A 25607-nucleotide genomic window follows, 5' to 3' on the forward strand; every position below is an offset into this window, starting at 1 on the left:
TGATCATCGCAATATTAGTCATGTATTACACGTTTCCCTGATGTTGTGCAACCCTGGTTGCACCCTAACCCTAATCCATCTATCTATCTATCTATCTATCTATCTATCTATCTATCTATCTATCTATCTATCTATCTATCTATCTATCTATCTATCTATCTATCTATCTATCTATCTATCTATCTATCTATCTATCTATCTATCTATCTATCTATCTATCTATCTAGCTATCTATCTATCTATATTATCATCTATCTATACATATATATATATATATATATATATATATATATATATATATATATATATATATATATATATATATGTATATATATATCCCTATATTGGCATGAAATACTTTGTTCCTGTATTCGCGCTCTTGACAGCAACAGTGCTTAATAGCTGTCACAAAAACGACTGAATTTTTTTGTCTTTTTTTTTTTTTTTGTTATGGGGCTCAAAATTCCTGGCGGCACCCCGGCCCACAGAATATGGATCTTTTCATCCAATTATCCAAAACCATGCATTAGGTTAATTTGTGACTCTGCCGCCTATTGCAGTACACTATGTATGCATCTATCTGTAAAGCAACACCACGCTGCACTATTAGCAACGGTCAAGTTAAGAGCAAGTAATGTAGACAAAAGTTTGAATAACACCACTGGAGGAGCTCTTACACACGACAGCATCTTAATGGCCTCTGTAACATGTTTTCTTGTTGTTACTTTCTGTGCACGTGAGTCAGCCTTGAGAAAATCTGGCAAAACGTAACGTGTGACAGATGATCCCATCTGCACTCCAGTAAGCGCCAGAAGAGGCACTGTCAGGTGTCTCATCAACACATTTCAGCAGGAAGGCTGCAGGGAGGGTTGGACAGAACAGTACGCTACAAACATCCCGTTCAGTTAAAGCATATTTCTATCACAACAAACACTCTCATATATGCAAGTTTTCTTTATACATATTTATATTTATTAAATGAGATTTAATTCAAGTGAGAAATTAATTAAGTTAGTAGAAAACGGTGCTTCACTCTGAACACATGAAAGAAGATGAAGGTCATTAGGTATGTTTTTACTAATTACATACTGTATTTTGTGAGCATTTACATTTCTACATATGAAAAAGTTAATCTATTTATTTACCCTCCTATTGTACCATCAGCTGCGCTAACTTACAGACAAATTGTCCATTCACAAAATGCAAACTTTTTATCTTTAACGTGACCTGTGTGATGAGTCTCACTCTCAAAAATAAAGACACGTGAGAAAAAGACCACACATGTATATTTTCCTTGCTGCAGTCAATTGTGCGCTTTTCCGCAAAATTGTTGCAAGAACTTGAATTTAATGCATCATCCACAATATTGGACAACCAGCCCTGGAAATGGTCTAAAGTTCTGCCGGCTTAATGCGAGGTAACAGCTGGGATTTCTCCTTCTTCCACAAAAAAAAAAAAACTCTTTCGTCAGCCTTTGCCCATTGATAATGCAGAATCCTGCATACCTGCGGGCAGCGAGATAAACTGCTTTCAGCAATTTATTGATTCAGTTATTTATCACCGAACAGAAAGGCACGCCATCCTGCATTATTCATATCGCAGACAATAAAACACCAAACATGGATTTACTGGGGTCTGAGTTAACATCTCCATGTTTATGAAATATGGCATTCATGCTTTGTGAACAAATGATACACTCCCCATAATCATTTGTCTATGTTTGAGCAGATGTATGTTTGTTTGGGATGAAGATAATTTATTACCTGGTTGTCATGGAAGGCTGGGGGTTGGGTGGGGGGGGGGGGGAATTGTCTTTCACTGTTGTAGAGACTTCCTCATACTTTTGATATTCAAAATAACTAGACGGTCACAAAACCGCTTTAACAGACAGCGCCCGTAGCTGTCTCGACATTTGTTGACCGTGGCTCTCAGTGGAAACAGAAGGGGCTAATGACCGCTCAGACTGACAGATAAAAGTCAGCTATTTCTTGCACTTCACTTTCTTCTCACTAAAGAAGTGTGGCTGTTGTTGCTTTTTTTTTTTTTTGTCTTCTACAGTGGGTGGAAGTGAGAAACAAGAAAAGGCGAGCCATTAATAGATCCCACAGGTATCCCTTGTAAGACTCGCCTACATGCTATGTATGGAAACCAGAGGGATTCCTAATGAGCAGGCAGGGAGGCAGAAAGGAAGTGAAGGACAACGAGACGGGCAATAGCCGCTCAGGAAAACAACCGTTCCTGAAACTTCTCTGTGTGAATGTTGCCAAAGCGAGGTCTTTTCTATACCTTACGTTCCTGCCAACAGTGTACGTTTTGACAGGAAACAGAGTGCTGGGCGAAGATATTCTTAGCTCTTCTGTCATATTGCAACCTCAATGTTAAATGTTTGTATTGGAATACTAAACTAAAACTGATGCTTGATAATCTGACAAATAATCTTAAAAGTGGGTTGCACGTTTTTTTATTCAGCCTTTCTATTTAGTAAACAGTCAATGTAGTCCGTTCATTTGAGCACAATTACTGTATGTCTGTTTGGTTTGTCGGAAACAGTGGAGAGCAAACAGTTTCGCAAAGAGCGAGAAACACAGCAGACAGCTAAGGGATAAAGTTGGGGAGAAGTTTAAAGCAGGGTTAGGTTATAAAACAATATCCCGAACTTTCAACATCTCACAGAGTACTTTTAAATCCGTTTTTTATCACCCAAATCCGTTTTTATAGTGCTTTGTGTCCCTTTGCTGTCCTCTATCTCCCAGCTGCCCCAGGCAGACATCCACCTTGTTTGAGTTTGGTCCTGCTGGACATTTCTGCTTTTTGAAGAGGATTTCTCCTCACCTGTGTTATCAAATGCAAATGCTCAGGCCAAGGGACTGAATGAAAATGCATTTTAAATAGCATTTTCCGAAGACCAATTTTTTCAGTTTGAATGAAACCTATTTGCAAGTGTTTCCCCTACCCAGCACTAAGTGTTTAAATAGAAGGCATCTGTAAAAAAAAAAAAAAAAAAAAAAAAAAAAAGGGCCATTTTGCATTATATTGATGCTAAAATTAGATGTGTTTGACATATCCCAAAGCATATTGTTGGGAGACCAATAATTGAGGTCATGCCGGGTCCCAGTAAGAGATGTGATGAATGACACTCATTTTGACAACCGCTTTGACAAGAGACTGTGGCTGTTCAAAGACTCTTGTTCACACTTTAGTCCACACAAATCTGTCATTTTACTTATTTATTTATTTTTGGTCTGACTACTGGCAGTGGAAATACTGCATCACGTCTTGAAGCGTTCAAGCTTGACATAAACTAGAAAATATTTAACCAAGCTCGTTTTTTTTTTTTTTTTTTCAGGACAACAGAGATTTTACCGCAACAACATTTTACCTGAATTGATGAATTGGTTCTCAATTTATAGTCCCAAAAATACTCATTATTTGTTTAAAACTTCTTTAAAGTGTTTAAAGTCCATGTATAGTGTCCTCATAGACATATATATGTTTGATGAAAACTGTGACGTGAAACCTGTCACACTACAATGACACTGAAATGTAAAATACAATTAGTTATCATTATTTTATAAAGGCACACAAACTGGTTGCACTTAAAGAAATAAGAGAACTAGGTATGTCAAGTTGTGATAACTTGTGCTTCCTTTGTAGAGTACACTTATACATGAGTTTAAGTAACTAAAATAATAAAAAAATAAAATATACTGACCTACATAACATTAGATATAAGATTTTTTTTTTTTTTGCGATAATAAAATACTTAAAAAAAAAACAACATAATGCTTTTTTTCTCCAGATTTTTACGCTGGTTGCCTGAAATTGCAAATAATGCCAGTCAGTGGGCAAGAAAGCATTGGACCAGACATTGGACCCCAGCCTTTTTTAGACCCCTTGGTTGATAATTAGGCATCTGGAAAATCTGCACCACAATAACAGCGTTTGAGTGAGGGGGAAAGGATCCATGTGTAGAAGATACGTTTTGCGCAAACACTGTAAGATGATGTTGGAGTCAAATTCTTTAGCTGCTGTTCGAATTTGATATTTTCAAGTTCTGCATGAGTGTGGAAGTATTTTCTTTCTTCCTTCCTTCCTTCCTTCCTTCCTTCCTTCCTTCCTTCCTTCCTTCCTTCCTTCCTTCCTTCCTTCCTTCCTTCCTTCCTTCCGTTTTAACAGGTTCCAAATTTAAAGCCTGGCTACCTTAAACAACTCACCATCATCCATCCATCCATCCATCCATCCATCCATCCATCCATCCATCCATCCATCCATCCATCCATCCATCCATCCATCCATCCATCCATCCATCCATCAAGGGGTAACAGGTCAAGGAGAGAAACCCAGACATCCCTCTACCCAGTTACATCCTGCAGCCTTAGACATATTTACCCAAAATACGTAGTGAACTGTTGGAGTGGGAGTTTGACATGAAGAATGCATTGGAGCTGAATAATAACTTTGAAATTATTTCCTGTACTGCAGAGTGTATCCCAAAGTCATAGAATTGATTTAGAGAAAGATATTTCTTTTAACCACTGATTCTGAAAATTGATTTCTGCTTATCTAGCTTCCTTTATTGTTCATCTGCTGTTGCTCACATTTTCTATTTACCCATTATGGCCTGCCCAGGACACAGCGCTGACCGAGCTTGTTGTGACAGATAAACGGCAGCTCTCTTGGTGTGACCTATCAAAAGGACGCAAAAATGACATATCAGGGCAGAGATGTAATTTTGGATCGCATTTTCAGCATTTAGCAGCCACTCTTACTGAGAGTGACTTACAATGAGTGCACAGGTCGAATACGATTAAATTCCAAGGTCACAGTTATTTCCAGCAACAGAAATGAGCGGATGAGCCAAAGCTGCAGCGCTCAGACAATAGATATTAGATAGCAGATTATATTACAGGGCTTCTTCAGTGTTCACATAAAACAGGGAAAGTTTAAAGAAATTCAGAGAAGCTGGAAAGAATTTTAAAGCATGGCTGGTTAAATTACAACAGGTGCCCGTCCTTGTTATTTGATCAGTCTAATTTAATTTAACTACACTAGACAGAGACAACTGTGAAGTAACCGAAAACTAATGAGGCAAGTTCAATGGTATATTCCCAGACATTTTTATTTTTACATTTAGTCTTGTTGTCAAACTTAAATGTGTTGTGCTGGGATTTTTTTGTTATGAAGCTACACGGAACAGCACGTCATTGTTAAGTCAGAAAGAAAAAAAATTTGGAATCAATTTTTCTTCAACTCCCCTGATACAATACTTTGTATAAATTAGCAACCGTGCTGACACATACATTTGTGAAACTCTGCAAATATTTGTTTGGGGGGGTACGCCTCTACATACATATCTATTGTAGATTGAAGTAAAAATGTTTTTTAGCCAATTGTTTTGTGCAAAAATCATTCAGATTGCATGGAGAGCTTCTGTGAATAGCATATTTTAGCTGATTATCAGTTGGATTTCGGTCTGGTCATTACTGAGCCGTTCTAACATGAAACTGCTCCCTGATTTAAACCATTCCATTGTAGCTCTGCCTTCATGTGTGAGGTTGTAAACCTGCTGGAAGATGGACACAATCTGAAGTTCTCTGTAGCCTCTATCTTATGTTTTTTTTCTAGTAATTCTCTGGAGTTTACAACTAGTAGTTTCCTGTCAAAATATTCTCCCACCTGAGTTCTGCAGCTCCTCCAATGTTACCACAGGTCTCTTAGCTACATCTCTAGACAATGTTACCCTGGGCTGTTTAGGTGGACACCAATGTCTTATTAGGTTTCCAATGAGGCTGGATTATATCAGAAAGTCATGTGATGACAAAGTAATTACTGAATACTGCAATAGGGACATATTTTGCATAAATCCAAAGTTAACATTCTTTCTTTATCTTTTGGTCCTAATGGTGCTTCAAACATGTTCTAGGACCTTTAGGATCTGGGCCACTCCTATTTGTGTCACATAGAGGAATTTTCTGATGTAAGACTTTACCCGACAGACTGAAAATAATATTGAAATCCAAAGTATTAATTTATGACACTTTAAATAAAACAGCCAACAAATATAACATTCTAAGCAGCCATTTGCAAAATCAACATTGCATTCACTGATGACAATAATTCTGCAGACATCCACCACATTCACAATGTGTTGTGCAGTCTTAGTTTGCAGCTGTGCCAACCTCTTTCTAATTTCGGATGATGGATTTACCAGAGCTCCGTGAGATGCTCCTAGTTTGGGATATTATTTTACAACCTGACCCTGCTTTAAACTTCTCCACATCTTTATCTCTAACGTGTCGGGTGAGTTCCTTGGAAATTGCGACGCTGTTTGTTTACTACTGTTCTCTAAAAAAACATTAAGGATTTAACAGAAAAGATGGATGATACTGTGATTAAGCAGCACCCAGAAGGACTCTAACTACTTAATTAAGTGTTTAAGTGTTTTCCAAAAGCAAATGGCTGAAATGGATTTCATCTAGGGGTATGAGAGCAACAGAGTCCGAGTGCACGTCACATTTTTCAGACTTTAAAGTCTTATATCATGTTTGTTTTTATTTCACAATTAAGTGATACTCCTTTCGGGCCACATAAAATGCTAATGAGGTTCAATGAAGTTTGGGGGTTTTAGATGACACAACGTGACAAAGTTTAAGGGGAAGGAATGCAATTGCAAGGAACAGTATATTTGGTCCTTGGTAACAGAAGGAAAGAATAAATAAAAGGTAAAATTACCAAAATCTTAAATGGTTTAGAAACAGATTCCCTTAACATTGTGTTGCTTTTAATGCTTTAGAACAGTGGTTCTCAAGCCTGGTCCTCAAGCACCACTGCCCTGTGGCGTTTCCTTGCTGCCCCCCGCCTGACTTATATGAATGAATGATTAGCAGGCTTCTGCAGCTCCTGATGGCTGCCGAGGACACAATTAGGGTTTAAATGTGCAGTAGAAGGTGCCTGGGTTCGAATCCTGGCCTGGGTTTCCTTTGCATATGTGTCTGCATGTTCGCCCCATTTATGTGAGGGTCCTCTCCAGAATACCCATAGAATATCAATCCAAAAACATCACTGTTATTTCTATTGAATTCTCAAAATTGCCCTTGGGCATGATTATGTGTGTGCATGGTTGTCTGTTCTGTGTGTCTCTGTGGTTGCCCTGTGATGGACTGCAGACCTGTTCAAGGTGTATTTCACCTTTTATCCAATGACCACTGGAGATAGGCAACAGACCCCTCGCAATCCCGTAGGAATTGACAATGGATGGATGGATGGATGGATGGATGGATGGATGGATGGATGGATGGATGGATGGATGGATGGATGGATGGATGGATGGGTGGATGGGTGGGTGGGTGGATGTCTGCTGATCAATTATAGTTTGGCTGTCTTTGTGACTAGTAATAAAGAGTTAATAAACAGCAAACACATACATTATGCACACAGCCAATTACTTTGGTGCCCTAACATGTTATGTGAAATATTTGCTTTCTGTTGAATAGCAACTGGATAAAAGCCTCACTGAGAACACCGATCAACAAAATTGTTCATGTCTTCCTCCTAAAACCATTTTCTAACACACTTGCCTTCAGATGATATTTATGCGAATTAAAATGCAAATTGATGAATATTAATCTATGTGTTTTTTTGGGCTACCTGGCGTATCAGTAATTTAAAAGAAGCGTGATCATTAAAAATCCATTGTGATTAAAATGATAAATGACCCCTTACTTTAAATTTATAATTTTCGTCAAACATAATTACTTTTCGACTCAGCACACTTCTGTGCAGAGAATTTGAACATGGCATAGAAATTAGACAAGATTGCCTCGGTGCACCGCAGTCAAAAACCCATCATCGGCATACGACCAAACGCTCCTTTCCAGCTGCGTGTATTATTTTTCTTTACTCTGTATTTGAAAGGAAAAGGCCAAAGCTAATTGCACATCTCATAGTTTAATCGCACCGTCAGGTCCCCTCTTTCAGGCATTGCAACATCTTTCAATGAAATGATCTGAGCTAGTCTGTACTGTTCAATAGCTGGAAGAAATCTGTGAATATTTTAACCTTCTGGTAAAGTGTGCACTCAACAAAAAGCTTCTGCATTTTTGGCCTCTGAGTGTGTTTGGCACAGCAGCCCATGGTTCAAAGTATAACATAATTAACAACTTTACTCACTATTGATTTGTTCAACGCTGCATAAACAAATATTTTCAAGGATCTTGATGCTAAACAGCATTAAAAAAAAAGATTTGAAGTCAAAAGTCCCACTACAGCCGTACACATCCCGTGTTTCAGCTTTTTTTTTTTTTTCTCCTTAAAGCTTGTGCATCAAATTTAGGGTTATTCAAGGTTCCCTGTCTTTCATGCACCTAGTCAAAGCAAAAAAGTAAGCGCAGTAAAAAAAAAAAAAAAAAAAAAAAAAGAAAGAAAGAAAATAGTCAAAGAAGGATGCTTACTGTGTGCATTATTTGTCTACTCAAAGCACACATCAGATGCCACAACAAGCCTTCGTTTGCTCCACTGGGTGTGATGATGTGCATGCTTCATCCTCTGTTTTATCTCATCAAATCCCAGTGTGACGTGACAGTGCAGCAGACTGAAGATTAATCAGATGTATGTTGGTAGAAATTAAGTCTGATTGGATTGATTAAGGTGTCATTTCATCGCTGTATGTCTGTTTTGTCTGGATTCATGTTCCTCTGTCGACCCGTCAGAAAAACAACATTCCCTCCTCCCGCCTAAATCTCCAATTACAACCCCCAACAGAGACACAAAAGATGATTTCGTATCACAGGAACTGTGTGCGATAAGCATACGCATCTCAAAAAGGGCCTCCTCCTCGGTTACATGGACTTTCCAGCAAATCAAAAGAATCCAATAAAGCTATCGTAGAAGGATAAATAAAATCCAGCTGTAAACACATCATCTCTAGCAAATAACATATTTACTGTTTCCCTTCTTGATCTGTTGCTACACATGTGATTTCATATTAACAATAGCTCAAGCTCTGAAGGTGACTTTCTTTTTAGTAAGTTCCCAATTTTTTTTTTAGACTTATTGAACAAGGACAAGCCATAAATCACAAGTTGATTCTGTTCCATCAATGTCAAGAAGTGTGTTCATAAAATATCAACAGTAAGTTGAGTTTACTTAAAACTTTTCTTGTCTATTGTTGCATTCTAGTAAACCAAAATATCATCAAAAAGTTAGTTTATTTATTTTTTTATGTACATTAAGTATACACAGAGTAATACATTTCAAGCGTTTAATTCGGTCACATAAAGTTTAACTCCCAGGACATTAGAATATTACATGACACCAATAAAAAAGGGCGCTAGCAGTTCATGAGCCAAGACTCATGGACACCATCCACAAAGAGGGAAAACCACAGAAAGTATTCATAATGAACCTGATTGTTCAAAGAGTGTTGTAACCAAGCATATCAATGGAAAGTTGAGTGGAAGGAAAACTTGTGGTAGAAAGAATGTTGAAGACACAAAAGGAGAACCGCAACCTTGAAAGGATTGTGAATCCAATCCCATTCAAGAGTTTGGGGGAGATTCACAAAGCATGGGCTGTAGCTGGTGTGAGAGCTTAAAGGTAGAGTCTGTGATCTGTCCAGAAATGTAAGTAAGAAACAGCCAAGTCCCTTTTTGAATAACTGCACATGCGCAAGACCGTCTTACCTGCTCTTCTGCTCCTCAGGGGGATCGCATGGAAAAATTTCCCAAATCCACTCTGGTCTTATTTTTTTCTACCGAGGCCTTCCTCTTCTTCTCATAAACTTGTATACGGTTTGCTTCTTGCGACTCTCCGTCGTTTTTAAAGTATACAATGAGAGCAGCAGAGCTACAACTAAACTAAATACATAAACTCTAGAAGTGCGCATGCTCAGCCAGCGAGCGCACACTAACAAGGACCAAGCACGCAAATGTCCGTTACGTGAGCGCGTCAGAATGATTGCCGAAACTTGATGGACAGAGGGGGGTGAGGGCAGGACCAATCCACTGACCAATCTGTGTCATACAGACCGAACTGCAGGGATTGGTCAGTTTTTACAGGCCTGCAACTCTCACAGAGAGCCTGCTTTTTCTGAATAATGTATTAACAATTGACAGGATGGGAGTATCATTTCACCCAGTATAACAAAAAGTGTTTCTGAACAAGATTACCAACTATAGCTTTAAGGGGCATCACACAGCTGTATTCAGGATGTGAGCTACAACTGGCAGACACGTTGCATTCAGCCACTTCTTAACCAGAGGATAGATTAGAAGGGTTTTACCTGGGCTAAGGATAAAAAAGATTGGACTGTTGCTCAGTTGCTTGAAGTCCTCACTTCACATGATAACCTAAAGTTTGGCTGGAAGCTATAATTGTCGTAACAGAAATAAATGTTTAAAATATATCAGTTCTTGGTTAATGGGTCTACATATGGGGCAACAGTGCCTTAGTGGGGAGAGTAATTGTCTTGCAAATCCAAAAATTGTGGGTTTGATTTCAGCTTCCTGCTCTTACATGTCAATGAGATCCTGGGCAAGACACCAAACACCAAGTTTCTTGCTGATTGGTGTATGAGTGTGTGTGTGTGTGATTAGGTGAATGTGGTGCCATTGTAAAGTGATTTGAGTGGTCATGATAACTGTAAAAGTGCTTTTAGAAATTCAGTCCATTAACCACAAAGCCATCTAAAAGAGTTTTCCTTTTTTGAACTGTGTTGCTGAAAAATGGCCAAACAAAATAATAATAGTGTTCGATATGTTAACATAAAGACTCTTCAAAGATTATTCCTCATGTAAGCTATGATGATACATTCAGCTTCTACGTCTGCTTGTTTGGCAATTACAAAACTTTCTACTTTTAGGACAAATGTAGCCCCGTGGTAAGGGATGGAACTATGATCAGTTTCAATGTGGTTTAGACATTTTTAAAAGAGCCATAAGAGAAATTTCATTATTTTAAATAGAAAAAAAGAAAAAAAAACCCACAAAAAACAAAGGTCTTTGGTAAATAAGTTGTCAGATAAGGAAAAAGACAAAACAAGGATTAACATTGGCCTCGGCTTTTACAAGGCGGCGAGCACTTCGAGAGCTGAAGGAGCTCTAGTTTAACTCAGTGCTGGCTTTTCTCCTCTGGACAGGTTAGCAACAAAAACAAACATTTGACTTGATGCTGGAGGTTTTCCTTCCCGTTAATGGGGAGTTTTTCTTCCCACTGTCGCTTCATGCTTGCTCAGTATGAGGGATTGCTGCAAAGCCATGGACAATGCAGACGACTCTCCCTGTAGCTCTACGCTTCTCCAGGAGTGAATGCTGCTTGTCGGGACTTTGATGCGATCAACTGGGTTCCCTTGTATAGGACATTTTTGACCAATCTGTATATTCTGACCAAATCTGTATAATCTGATTGAATTTGACTTTGTAAAATGTCTTGAGATGACATGCGTCATGAATTGGCGCTATATAAACAAAATTGAGTTGAATTGAACTGAATTGAACTTTTAGTGTGACAGTCTTGTTTGACTTGTGTTGCTATGTTGGTTTTATTCAATGTAATGTTAGAATTGTGGTAAATGTTGGAGTTTGACCAGCAATGGGCCAGGCGTTAGTTAAAGTTATGTGAGATGAGGAGCCAATAGCTCAGCTAACACAGTTAGTTTTGTTAAATACATCCCGGTGGGCTTGTCAGCTGCCCTGTGTGACCCTCACCTACATTCTGGGCATTCTTGTTTTGACAAAAAAATGTAAAATTGAAACTGATAACTGATCTGGTGCTTAGATTTTGGTGGTAGAGAGTCATGCCTTGCAAGACATCTTGTTTTGATCTACAGACAGTGCTCAACAGTGGTGAAATTTTTCTTTTGGCTCATTTAAATCCAGTTTAGTTGTTACTGACCAACGTCATTGCATTTTGAAAACAAATTCATATGTAGTTGCTGGCATTACATTTAAAGCTAGGGTCAAAGGATTTTCCGGAAGTTTCCCCAAGTCTCATTTTGAATAACTATGTATAAGACCAAATCCACTTTGCTCTTATATCTTTCTACTGAGGTCTTCCTCTTCTTCTAATAAACTTGTATACGGTTTGATTCTTACAACTCTCAGCCATGTTTAAAGTCTACAGCGAGAGCAGCGGAACTAAAATGAACGGCTAACTGGTAACCTAGCTGCTAAGCTAACCAGATACATACGACCAGCTAGCAAGCGGATACTAGGAAGGAAGAAACATGTACACTGGTGTTACATGAGCATGTCGTAGTGATTGCCATGGGGGACAACCAATATATAAGCCTATTCCGCTGGAACTTAAGGGAAGTGGGGGAGGGGAGGGTGGTATATAATGTCTATGGGTGCGAGCAGGAACAAAACTGACAAATCCATGCCTTTCAGACCCAATGGCAGAAATTGGTTAGAGTTTTTACAGGCCTGCAGCTCCCAAAGAGAATGATTTTTTTAACCTCCGTTTTGTGAATACATAATGTATGAACTACTTTCAGGATGGAAGGGCCCTTTATTTTATACCCAGTGTAAAATAAAGTGTATTTGAACAGTATTACCAACTATAGATTTAATAAATTGTATTTATGCTCAGAAAGTGATGGTCAAAAAACAAAATATCTATTTGGACTCTGAATGTGAGTAATAACTTACATATGTGAAGGAGGAACAGTGCTTCCTGTAAGATTTTTCAAACCATGGTGGTGGGTTGAGGGTGTGTGTGTGTGTGTGTGTGTGTGTGTGTGTGTGTGTGTCTGTCTGTCTTTGGGGGGTTTAGTGGGTCATCATCATCTTATTTGTATATTTGTTCATACACTTGTGACCCAGGCTGTAGGAAAGAGAAGCCAAGAGAAAAAAAGTAATTAAAAACAGTGAAAAAAGGTGTTTGGAACTACAAATGACCTTTATGAAATAATTTATGAATTTTGATATATTGCCTGAATCAACACTACATAAAACTAATTGTACCAAAAAGAAAGTTATCAGAGAAACACAAAGTGAACGAGGTGAATAAGTGATTGAAGCTGTGTGTGAATCAGATTCAGGGAATTATTCTATTACAGTTAGAACAGTTTAGTTTACAGTTTTCTTTTTTTTTCTTTTTTGTTTTGTTCATGTACAGCACTTCGAATTGTCTTGTTACTGAAAAGTGTTTTAGAAATAAACTTGCCCTGCCTAGTAATGACCGGATTATTTGACTCCAGTGTGTTGAAGCAGATTAATAGGTAAAAGTTGAAGAACACCGGCCCTCGGGGATTGGATTTGAGGACCACTGATGCAGGAGAAACCCTGATATACTTACCCAACATGTACAAGAATAGTATGTCTACATGGCGTTAAATGACGTCATTGTATGTTACAGTTTCCATATTGCATTAATCCAGTTTTGTGAAACAATGCTGCTTATGTCAGTTTTAATATTGAGAGGAAAGCCTTCTTTTAACGAACTCTGCATCCTGTTTTTTTTTTTTTTTTGCAACCGGTTTCTTTGTTTGTGTTGACATTTGAGGGTGTTGAGATTGGGTATAAAAACAGTCTTCAGTAGAGGCTTGTTTTCTCAACATGAAGAGGTGTCATGGCTTTCTGCTTACATAAAGGAAAAGTTTGTCAATCCTTTGCTATATCTGATCTTTAAGCTACAAGATAAATTGTAGTCCAAGTGTCTTTTTAAAGAACCGATTTTAAAAATGTGTGAAGTATGCATTGTATAAGAGTTAATTGCTGGAGCTTAGTGCAATATGAGTTTAGACTTACAGATGACTAAAATACTTCTACATGTAGCCGCAATGCTCAAATAGGTAAATTTCTAAGTGTATTCTTAGTATAAAATTTGACATTTTCCTATATTAAAGACACTGAATATCCAGTATTTGCTAAGTTTATAAGGAAATTAAATAAAAAATGTAGATATGTGTGGCGTTTTAAGAAAAACATCTCAACTTTCCTTCATAAGGGATTTATAATTTTTTTCACAGTTCTTCGATAAATGCACTTCAAACTGATATTTGGTCTCTTCTGGTGCTCTGTTTCACTGCATACAGGCCAAAGCTGATGTGTTTAACCTTAAGCCATAGCAGGCTGACTGAGCAAATTCTCTTTTCTTCTCCTAACTTGTACAATTGCACACATACATCTGGTTGCTGTGCAATTGATACAGTGTTTTCACCCCAGCCTGCTCAGAAGCAATGCTGATGCAGTCTGGGCACTGAAACAAAGGGGATCAGGGGCACCAGAAAAGCTGAAAGAAGGTTTTACTCATTCAGTCCCCCTAAATGAGATTTTTTTTTAAGCTGACAGGAGGACTGAAACAAGTGACCTTCAAAGTGCAGTCATACTACTTTCATCTTTGGGCTCCCTCTGCTCTCCACCACGTACTATACAGAGATGATAGCAGCGTTCACGTTTCTCTAGATTAAATATTGTAAGCTCATTTCCTTCCTTTTCTCTTTTACACAATTGACTGCTGAGTTTACAGAGAGCCTGCTGGGTCGAATAAAGGTTTCTCATTAAACGTTGTTCAAAAGCGCAATCATGTTTCTGGCCAATTACACATTTTACTATAGTCAACTATAAATTAATATTAGGTGTATTTGTAAGATATACACTTTTTAGTCAAAAGCACTAATTAATTTTTAATTAAAAAAGATCCAAATCTGTGTTGAAAGGTGGAAACATGGCACTACACCAACACATTTATGTACTGACATTAGTGCAGTAGTGGGCTGATACGGAGTGGTACACAGTACTGGCACCTCTAAAGTTTATCCCTCAGCATACTGGGACTTTTTTCTAGTGTGCGGTGCGTACCGGGACTTCTAGCCACATCCCTGCCCCCTGCTGACCTCTCCGCAGTTTACAGGTTGTAGCCTATTTGTTGATTCAAAAAGATCAGCTTATAAGAAACCCATTGCCTTGGCGCACAATGCTTGTCATGCATTCAAGTGGATGTAGGTGCTTCGCATGTGAGAGGCAAAGCGGAGGAAAAATACCTGGTTCCAAGAGGCTCAAAGAGGACGTGAACTGGAGCAGAGTTGAATGTTAACTCTGAACAGTCCTTCACTATACAAGAACACAGAGGTCAGATTCATCTGACATTAGTGCATCCAGTGGAGAATCTGCTGCTTCACAAACCTCCAGATCATTCCTGACAAACTCCTGTCAAGATAACTCCCACACCATTTCTCTTCCCATCCACACCGTAGTGGAATAGCTTGAATGCTCCTAAGCTTGTAGCTTTGCTTCCATCCCACATAGCCTCCTGAACACACAGTATGTTCATCTTCTTCTTCATTATGTCAGCCAACTCTCTAGCTTTTCCTGTCATAGTCCCAACATAGTCAAAGTCCTAGACTCTTGGCTTTCTGCTTCTCTCTCTGCATATGGAGATGTATGTTTCTGCTTCTTCTGTGCTGACCAACAGTAGCCCAATATCCATCTGTACCCTGTCACTCACCAGCACCAGCGGTGTACCCGGGCCTCTACCGACCTGGTTTGAAGATCATGTTGATGACAAATAAGAAGGTTTACTATAATCTGGAGAGTCATCTCCACTGACGATTATGCCCCACTGTGTTTTCTCGTGTCCAAAGTCAGCATCACCATATACAAGGATAATTTAGCGCCTTTCATGCGTCCTTCTGCTGAAAAACTTTATCGATTGTCCGACAAACTTACCTGATTTAAACCCCATTGAGAATTTATGAAAAATTGTCAAGAGGGAGACGAGAGACACGAGAGTCAACAATGCAAAAAAAGTTTAAGGCCGCTAAAAAGCAACCTGAGCTTCCTTATACTTCAACACCTGCAGATTCTGATTGCCTCCATGCCACGCAGCCAAAGGAGCCCCAAAGAAGCCCTGAGTGCATATGCTGAACTCTACATGAACACACTTTTCAGTTGCTGCACTTTTCTGTAGTTACATTTTTTTATTGATCTTAAGTGATATTCACATTCATGCAAAAATTAAGTTTTGGTTTTCATTAGCTGCAAGCCTTAATAATCAGAATTAACAAAAATAACCTCTCAAAATGAATTACTTTGTATGTAATGAATCTACAGTATATACGTTTCACCTCTTGAGTTAATCCCTGAAGTGAATGATGTTTTCAGTGACATTCCAATTTATTTGGAAGTATCTGTATTTGGGGACTCTTGTCACACTAAAGTGCTACAAATAATGATGTGAATTGTCTCTGCGCTCAGGAATAAAAGGCTTGTGAGTCTTCCAGTTTGATTATCTGTGATATTTAACGAGAGGTTTTAGACACCATCTGTTCCCAGTTGCAGGTGACTGGACATTGACTGGTCCACTGACTTTACATACTACATTTATCTCACAGCCTCTCCAGGAGACATGTGAAAGCACTTTTATGGAGGTTTTAGCATACATTGCTGATTCATTTGTAACAAGTTTATATACTTCTATAAAAAATAAAAAAATATTGATTTGTTTTCCAAAGGGGTACAGTGTAAGATTTTCAAATTGTTTTTATACTATTACATGTAAATTTTTTTTCATTTTGGTTTTTGCAGTAACCTATTATATAGACTAAAGATGAAAATGGGCTTGAAGCAAAGTCTGATGTGTCTCCATCCCCTGCTGATAGAAATGCCGGCAGTTTGTAAAACCTTTTTAGCCTGTTTCCTGTTTGGTTGCAATGACATTTTTTGTTACCGTCCCAAACATATGTAACTCTTTGCATGCTTAGTGCTTTCTGATGTCTGTCCCAAGATTTTTTAAATGTGGTTTTACATGAGTAACACAGTCAGAGCAATAATTAAATAGTCAATGACAAAATGATGATACATTTGGAAAGACCCAAGTTTATTTTGCTACCACATCCACCGATGTGACAACTGCAGCAAAATGTAGAATCTTTGTCTAGAACAAGTGTTTAAAGTCCCATCAGCATGGTAACCAGTTGTGTGGGAGGCATCCCAGGAAAAAAAAGCCTTTTCTGTTCTGCCATCACAAACGTGAACATGCCAATTTTGCTATACCCTACTGTGGCCTTAACTTGACCTGCATACTTTTGTAAGAGTATATTAAGATTGAACTTTTTGGCTACAAGCACTCCAGGTGGGTTAGGTGTGAAACAAAGGGCAAACATGTGGAAAAGCACCTCAAACCTGCTGACTGGAATGGTCGATTAAAGTGCATGGCATCAGAAATCTCTAGATATTAATAATAAATAAAAAATTGTCTTTGAAATCAAATAGACAATATTTGTATTCAAATTGAAAGATAATTTTTCTACAGTGTTACTTTTAGTAACACTTTTAGTGAAGTTACTTTTATACAGGACTTTTTTTATTGCACGTCTTTACCAGTCATTATTGACTTTACCACAAACACAGACATGATTACAAAGGTCTTCCTTTATTTTTTTTCAACCATGTGATTGTGGCCAAAATGTTCTACTGTAATTTAATTTCACAGGAACTACATCTATGTAGTATCATGTCTATTTGGATATTTAATCATAGTCTAAGATGCTTTAATGCTACATTTTCTTTATAAGGATGCATAAAATATACCCTTTCAAGAGCACTTAAAATGTTAGGAAACTCATGTGACTCATTTAGGACAATTAACTTAATTAAAACTTTAATTTCACTTGAACAAAGAGTTTTAGGACCAACTGTGGCCTTGTTGTCTCCTCCTTATCTGTTCCCTCAAACAAACCTTCTCTTCCCATGTCCCTGTTAGTATCAAGAAAACCACTGAGGAGAGTAAAGGTTTCTCAGTGTACCTTGCCCATGTTGCACAATAAGGAAGGATCTACATTTTTATAAAGCCCGAATGGATGCGATGGGAGTAGGCCCAGATTGATAATGTGCAGAATGTAGAGTGCTACACATTATCAATCTGGCTGGTCAGATTACCTCTAGATGTAATCGACGCAAATATACTGTGTAATGACTGGACTCAATATATCCCTGCATAATGCATCAATAAAATATTTCCCAACTGTGACAGTGCAGATGGATTGTATTTGCTTGGCAGCTCAGTTTTAGGAACACACCTACCCTTGTATCTAGTTACAAAAATGATAATGATACCCAGCCTTAAGTTTGCATACCATTTGCAACTGCAAATAGCGTTGATAAATTTCCTCTCTTATCTATTTTTTTTTTTTTTCAGGGGGTGTTCTGGTTGTTTGAGTAAGGGCTAAAATAAATAAAAACAAAGACAATATATGCTTCCTCTCTTTGTAATGCCTAGATAGAGGACCCGATAATTCAGCCAGACAACAGGACTGGTTTTAATAAATTAAGAAAAACGTTCTCTATCACTGTCGGGGAACTGCCAGAAGACTACTCAGGGGTTACTGCGGGGAGGAGAGAGAGAGAGAGGTTAGTGGCCAGTAACAACTCAGTGAGATAGACTGAGCAGTGAACAACAGCCACTAACCTTCTTAGTGTTCGAGAGGTTGAGCTGGAACCGATCAGTGGGTCAAGAGGCTCCGACTTGATGCTGGGGAAGACGTTGGAGCACATTATCTGTGCACCCTGAACAGATACAGGGTTAGGCAGGGGGATGTCCATTATCCAGGCATGGTTTAAAACCAAAGGCAGGCAGAGGTAACACATGGGCAAGGCAAATGGCCTGGTAAGGGAACAATTTAGGAGGTCAATGTCCACGATTCTGAGGCCAACTTGGAAATCCAAAACACGAAGCAAGGTCACAGACAGGGAGGCAGGCGAAGATCGCTGGATGGTTTACTCAATCAATGGCTTTCAAGAATGTGGCTGCGTGTGGCAGGGATATATAGTCAGGAACACAGGTGCACACTGATCAGGTAATCAGGGTAGCGCAGGTGACGCTGCTCCTACTAATTAGTGGCGCAGCGCAGAGCATACAACCAGCCAGACCAAAACACAGCAGAGCAGGAAGCACATGGGTGCGGAGCAGAAGCGTTGCACATCATTTGTGCCCCAGTTGTATTGCATTTCATCCAATAGATTTTACAAACGGATGTTACATTTTGATTAGAATAAATTTCCTGTACAATAACCTTAATACCAAATATTACAGATTGGTTATTATTCTAAGCAAATAACTTTTACCCGATAGTATTGATTTATACGGTTATTTTTACATCGGTGTTGGCTCTGTGGTGTGTGAATACCAGTGAGTTTTGAAGTGAGAAGATGCATACAAAGATTAGACTGCAGGCTTTTGTTGTGTTGATTGGAATCACTGGATCATGAGATTACAATTTAAGAGCCAACAGGGTGATGTCACGTCGTTAAGTAAGCAAAGGGAGCATATTTCCAATCAATTTGATTCAATCCAGTTTAGTTGTATAGTGCCATTTCACAGAAGATGCTTTTAAGGCACTTTACAAGACAAGCAGATCAAATTCATATGCTAAAATATGTGGTCGGTTTATTATTTTATTTTTTATTTGATTTATTTACCAGGACAATGCATATTGATGACAGTACACCTGCAACAGGCCAGAGTTAGTCAAAAGCCAGTTTTCATCTGTAGTTCTGTTTGCCAGTTGTACAGTGGCACCCTGAAAATTAAATTAATTAAACAAGGGGTCAAAACAACATATTAGGGCTGTGTTAGTCCTTTGCAGTATAGAAGCAGCAACAGAAAAGAAGCAATAATACAAATAAAATTAGTCAAGGGAAGCAGCATAGTTATTTTTAAGCACAAGCAGCCGTAACAAAGGGTTTAGTAAAAGCATAAAACCATCGGTGCAAGTGTCATGCATTAGTAAGCAGTTTAAAACACTTGATAAAAACAGAATAAAGCGACAAGTATTATTAGTAAAAAAAAAAACCATAAGAAATTAAAACAACCCAACCAAATCATATAGAGATTCAACCAAAATGACTTCTGTTCCAATTTTATCCAAGTTATAAAGCAACAGAGTAAAGTAAGAATTATTAGTTAAAACATTGTTATCTATTTATAATTTTAAGTCTATTTAACTTTTGGTACTTTAGAACAGCGTCAAATTAGATTTGAACATGTCATCATGTGTGTGTTTTTAATTCACAAAACCAATATTTTTTTTCCTTTCTAATTTTGTTTCATTTTTCTGCAGAGATTGGGAAGTATGAAGGTGATGACCCGAAAAAAGAAGGTGACACGAAGAAATATCTTGATATTATCAGCAATAAAAACATCAAGCTCTCTGAAAGAGTTCTCATCCCAGCCCAACAGTATCCAAAGGTAATGAACTGCTGCTTGAAATCACTTGAACGCTGAAGCTGTGAGGTCAGTTCTCTGTGCTTGTTTGTGTGTTATATTTGCTGTGATTTCAGTGGTTGATTGCTGAATGGAGGCTTTCGGTTTGGGCTTCCTTGTTTGGCTGCACCTTCCCACAAACACTAAAATTTAAAAATCCCCCTGAGCTTGATACCGCCGTATGGAAAGCTCCTGGACATTTTCTGTTTATTTTGATGTAGTCATCAAAACCCAAAGTTTTCAGTAGACTAAAGCACCCAAGGGTACAGTGAAGAACAGTGGTCATAAATCACTGTGACACAGTGCTCAGGATTCTGAGTTATGCAACGTCTGTACTGGCAAAGTCTGAAATGTAGCCTAATGAGACTTCTCCAGCAGGCAGTTTAGCAGCATGGAGCGTTTTGAGCAAAAGCGAAAAGCTTTACTTCCTCTGTAATCATTGAAAGCACCATTTCCGATCACGGATTCATGCACAAGGTATGAATATATTTCACGCTTTACGTTATTCATTTTTCATGTTATTCGTTTTTCACTGTCTTTGATTCTAGGCCATTTCATTAGTTACATCCCTGTGTCATTCTGCGCTGTTGATAATTACAGTTATCACTCATTACAGCCATCAATATGAAAGAAAAAAATAGAAAGTTTGAGAATTTTAATTATAATCAGTTAAATACTTATTTTAGGGTGGGGTGTTACATGTAAGACTAAACTTGAAAGAAAATGTATGAACAGAGAGGGAAGAAGTAACAGTCTTGATTTCAGTGTGCTGAATTTCCTATTTATTAATCAATATTCAATTGTGAGATTTTTTGTGTCTGATTTCTGGTCACAGATTTAAAAAAAACTCAAATAGAATTTTTAACCATCTTCAATTCCTCTGCTAGAAATATAAAAAAATATTTTTTTAACTTTTTCTAGTTTTCAAATAAATTAGCAATAAAGTGTTCTCAGTAAAACCTTTTTTTTTCAACAACAGCCCCTTGTCACAAAGCTGTCTCTCTGCATTAAGTATTTAGCGTACAAATAAACCCAAATAAGAACTACAGCCTATTTTATTTACTCTTTTACAAAACAGATTGTTCCATATGATTTAACATTGGTTCTTCAAGATCTATTAAAATGTGATATATTTGGCCCCCAAAAAAACACTCCTTGTGATCAAAGCAGAGAAGTTAACTGATTAGACTGGTTTAAGACATGTGTGACATGATGATGAAACTTAGCTAAATTAAAAATGTGTCACACAGCACTAAAATGTTTGAATGCACCTCATTTACATGCTCATCATCATTTTTGATTTACTGGTGTTTAGTTGCCATAGTGTTCATTTTACTACTTCATACATTTGAAATTTATGAGCACTGTCAGCATTTTCCTGGGATTGCCGGCTTATATAAAGCGGTTGTATTTGGCAAAATGATCGACATAAAATGGAGCAAAAAGTTTGACCCAGAGCTGGGAGGAGAACATAGGAGTGTTGAAAGGGAAATTGATCCGTGGATCACGGCACAAATAGGCAGACATTGAAACAGAGACGTCCTTTTCTCTGGGCGTCTTGGTGCTTTTATGCACCAGCCTGGAAAGTGAGAAGCACTCTGTGCAGCGATCAAAAGCCAGAGCGGAGATGGCACCACACAAGCAAAGTTCTAGATGACCACTGAGGCTACTGACATCTTCCTGTACAATATAGAAAATACCTTTTCACCTCTTTTATTTTGTCTAAAGTGTGTAATTATGTATCTATTTTTCTACCACTTTTTCCATTTCTTCTAAATTGTTTCTTATTCACCGCCTTTCTGTACATAACATAAAAAATTCTCTGTACTATATTCTTTGTATATTTCTCCAGTTTTTAATGATGATTATTCAATATTTTTCAAATTATTTGTTTATTTTCAATAAAAATACGTCACTGGAGCCACACATTTAACCCGTCAAGTCGCTGAAGCTAAATAATTTCCCCCTATTTAGATGATAAAGTTAATCTTATCTACATATTAATAATTGTATGACTGTTTATGTGCTCATTTCCTCCAATGTTTAGGTGGTAGATCACACAAACAGCTCTTATGTTGCGTTCAGACCAAACGTCTTTTGAGCTTCAATGCCATCGGGTTTACATGCAAAGCCGATGGTGGATGCGCCTCAGGGGGCTTTGAGAGGTCCTGAAGCGCATCTTGCGCTGCGCTTTTGAAGCTTTTGGTGCATTTTGTGCTGCGCGTTTGTCTTGATGTGCTTCGTGAGCCTCTAGAGCAGCCGACGCAAGAGCTGGAAAATCTGAACTTTTGCAGATGGACGCGGAGCGTCAACCAATCAGAGAGACTCCGCTATGTGATGTAGTGGGGGATTTTCCAACGGGAAAAATATCTTTACTTAGGATTACTGATAAATGTTAACATCGAGCCTCCTGAATGATGCACACTAACCTGAGACAGATGCTCACTTCAGCTGAAATGGGGCACTTGTACCTGGTGTCCTGGCTGGAGATGGGGGTGCTGATGCCAGTCAGCAGGTTGTCAAACTGGGCTTGGGTGAGACATAATTAGTGCTGAAAGCGACCATCATCAACACGCAGCTCCTGCAGGAGTTGGTGAAACTCACCAAACCCAAAACGCCTCTGAATTTTGTGGTAAATTCAGACACAACGCAGAATATGTTATATTATTCACTAAATAAACACAAGCCCCTCTCTTGATTTCATCCGCCATTTTACAAAGAGTCCGGCAGAGGAAGAGAACAGAGTAGCTCCTCCCAACAGGAGCCACTATACCAGACGTGCCGTCAGAGCTTTGAGGCTCTAGACAGTGATAGTCGTCCTCTCTACTCATAATTCTTAATCCTTTTCTCATATTTTTCCACTTTAGGAGCTTTCTTGCGGTTTTGGTAAAATTTTAAGAAAAAGCAAAGAATTGTGCAAATTCTGAGATTTTTCCAAAAATGATGTCACTTGTAGTAGGGTTTTTTGTGAATACCCATCCATCCATTTTCTGACCCGCTTAATCCCTCATGGGGTCGCGGGGGTTGCTGGTGCCTATGTCCAGCATTCACTGGGCGAGAGGCCGGGCATCTTTGTGAATATGGACACAGAAATTTAATATTAATTTTATCCAAAGTCAAACATGATTACAGAGCTGACATTTTAAATTGCCTTTAGCTTTAGCAAGAAGATTAGGCCAGTTGGACTGGTTAGCATTACTAATAGCCACCACAGTAGAATTACTTTCCAATGTAGCATTTTTCATAATATCTAGAATTGGACTCTTGAAAAAGATTAATTAGAGCAACTTTGCTGGCATACCTTCTGCTTCCATTTATTTACTGCAGGGATACCTTCATAAAAAATATGATTTGCTTTCTATAAACAGCTTTTGTGTTTTCTTTTTACTTCATCTAAATGCCTCACTGATGCTGAAAATAGCTGTCATCTTCCCTCTATAACTACATTAAAGAGTACTTGTGTTATTGTGATGTGTTAGATAGGGTGGGCTCACTGACTGGGAGAAAGATCAGATTGTTTTTGTTTCCGACTGTCTGATCTCCTATCAGGGCCGGTCATGCATAAAATCGACCCATGCTGGTCACCAGCCAGTTTCTCTCTACTTATTCCACATATTAGTTTGTTTAACAGGAGGTGATTCCGGCTCACTGTAGGGTTATGTTCATGGTAAAACAGCACAATGGGGAAATTATACTTTTGCAATATAAATAGTGGCAAAAATAGAATATTGGCATTTTTTTAAATAAGTGGCCGATTTATTAAAAAAGAAGTCATCAGGTTTAGAAAGTGTAAGTAACCTGCTGTCTTTTTTGTTTGTAAGATTGCAGGCAATCATGATTATGATAGATTATGTATGAAGTAAATATTTCGAGACATTTTTATTAACCTAAGAATGTTTAGGACTACTATGTGCTAGAAACCTTTTAAATTGTATGAATTTAACATGTGAAAAGAACATTAGAATTTTTTTGTTTGTTTTTTGCAAAAATGTCTTGTAGATTCCAGAAATATAAAAATAGAACAGAGGGGAACAAGCAAACAGAATCAACTGCAAAGATACAATAAAATTGAATCCCTTTAAATGGAAATTTAGGTACAAAAACATTATTTGTTCTACTAACATTACTTTGTAGTCTTGATTAAGATCCCCTTGTGCAACCCTCTGTGTTTATTTAGCTCATTTGGAGTTGATAACTGATTGAGCTCCTTTGTGTAATTGTTTAAACTTGCAAATCTATTTCGGCTTCATTAAAATTGTAAGCTGTGTGAACCTTTTTTCAGTTATGCTGATTTAGATAAGTTCACTGGTTGAATTGCTCAGGGTAATTATTTGAATCTGCAAATACATTTAGCTTAATTAACAGTGGTTGGTTGTTGAATGACATGCAATTATTTGCTGCAGTGAAAAAAAACATTATGTTACTTTTTAAAAGGCCTCTGCAGGTTCTTGTTCCATTCAACAGAAATAGAGTTCAGACTGCACAAGTCCTGCTGAAATGTGAATCATGATCTTCTGAGACTGAATTGAAAACATGCTTCTACTAAGCCATTTTTATGTTTTCGAATTAAGAAATCAGCTGATATAAATAAATGCACTCATCTTTAAAATATACATTCAAAGTTTAACATAAAAAAAATGCCCCTTCTTTATTTTTTGATGTTAGGATTGGACAACTGCTAAGCAATGAATACAAATAACAGTAAGTGAACAATAATTAAAATTAATTCTACCCATGCTCTAGAGCAGTTAAAACCTCTTGGTCAAGAACAGGGACTATGAGATTTTAGGGAAGACTCACAATACTTTAGAGTATTCCACCTGTACACAAAACTCTTCTGAAGAGGAACTTGTTGGATCAGCACGTTATTCAGTCACCTCAAACAGTGTCAGGATTGTAACTTAACATAAACATGAGTTGGTGCTGAGCTCCAACGTAAAAATGAGAACCCCCCTACTCTGCTTTGTTAATGTTTTCATTGCAGACAGAGTAAAACAGGTTCTAAAATCACATGTATTATTGATGTTAGTAGAACTTTACAATAAGGCTCCCCTGATAGATGACTAATAAGATTATAGCTATGTTATTAATGAATTATAAGTGTTTATTATGAATTAAATAAGTACGAGCAAGAGAAAAAAACGACCGGTTTCTTTCCAAATAGTGAACCTAATCTGTTTAACTATACAGTTTATCTAGAGTTGCTTATATCAAACATTTCAGAGTTCAAGTTACTACAGTGTAAGCACAAACCTGTCAGTTGTGTCTCTTCCTCCCTATTAATTAATGCATAAGAAACATTTCTGAATTAGTGAATACAGATTAATTAATTACCTAGTTATAAACCATTTATTAATCATCTATAATGGAAGGCCTATTGTAAAGTGGTATCTTGTCCTTTATCCTGA

The 25607-nt window shown here is 37.8% G+C and overlaps 1 protein-coding gene across 1 annotated transcript in view; it reads left to right on the forward strand.

Annotated features, from left to right (window-relative positions):
* The window catches only part of LOC118557055 (KH domain-containing, RNA-binding, signal transduction-associated protein 2-like), a 76521-nt gene that overhangs the window by 2067 nt on the left and 48847 nt on the right, over nucleotides 1-25607 (forward strand). Inside the window, exon 2 of the mRNA XM_036126015.1 lies at nucleotides 20057-20184. Within this exon, the coding sequence (XP_035981908.1) occupies nucleotides 20057-20184 (128 nt within the window). The remainder of the gene's footprint in view (nucleotides 1-20056; nucleotides 20185-25607) is intronic.

The sequence above is a fragment of the Fundulus heteroclitus genome, chromosome 22 (genome assembly GCF_011125445.2).
Source record: "Fundulus heteroclitus isolate FHET01 chromosome 22, MU-UCD_Fhet_4.1, whole genome shotgun sequence".
NCBI classification, from domain to species: Eukaryota; Metazoa; Chordata; class Actinopteri; order Cyprinodontiformes; family Fundulidae; genus Fundulus; species Fundulus heteroclitus.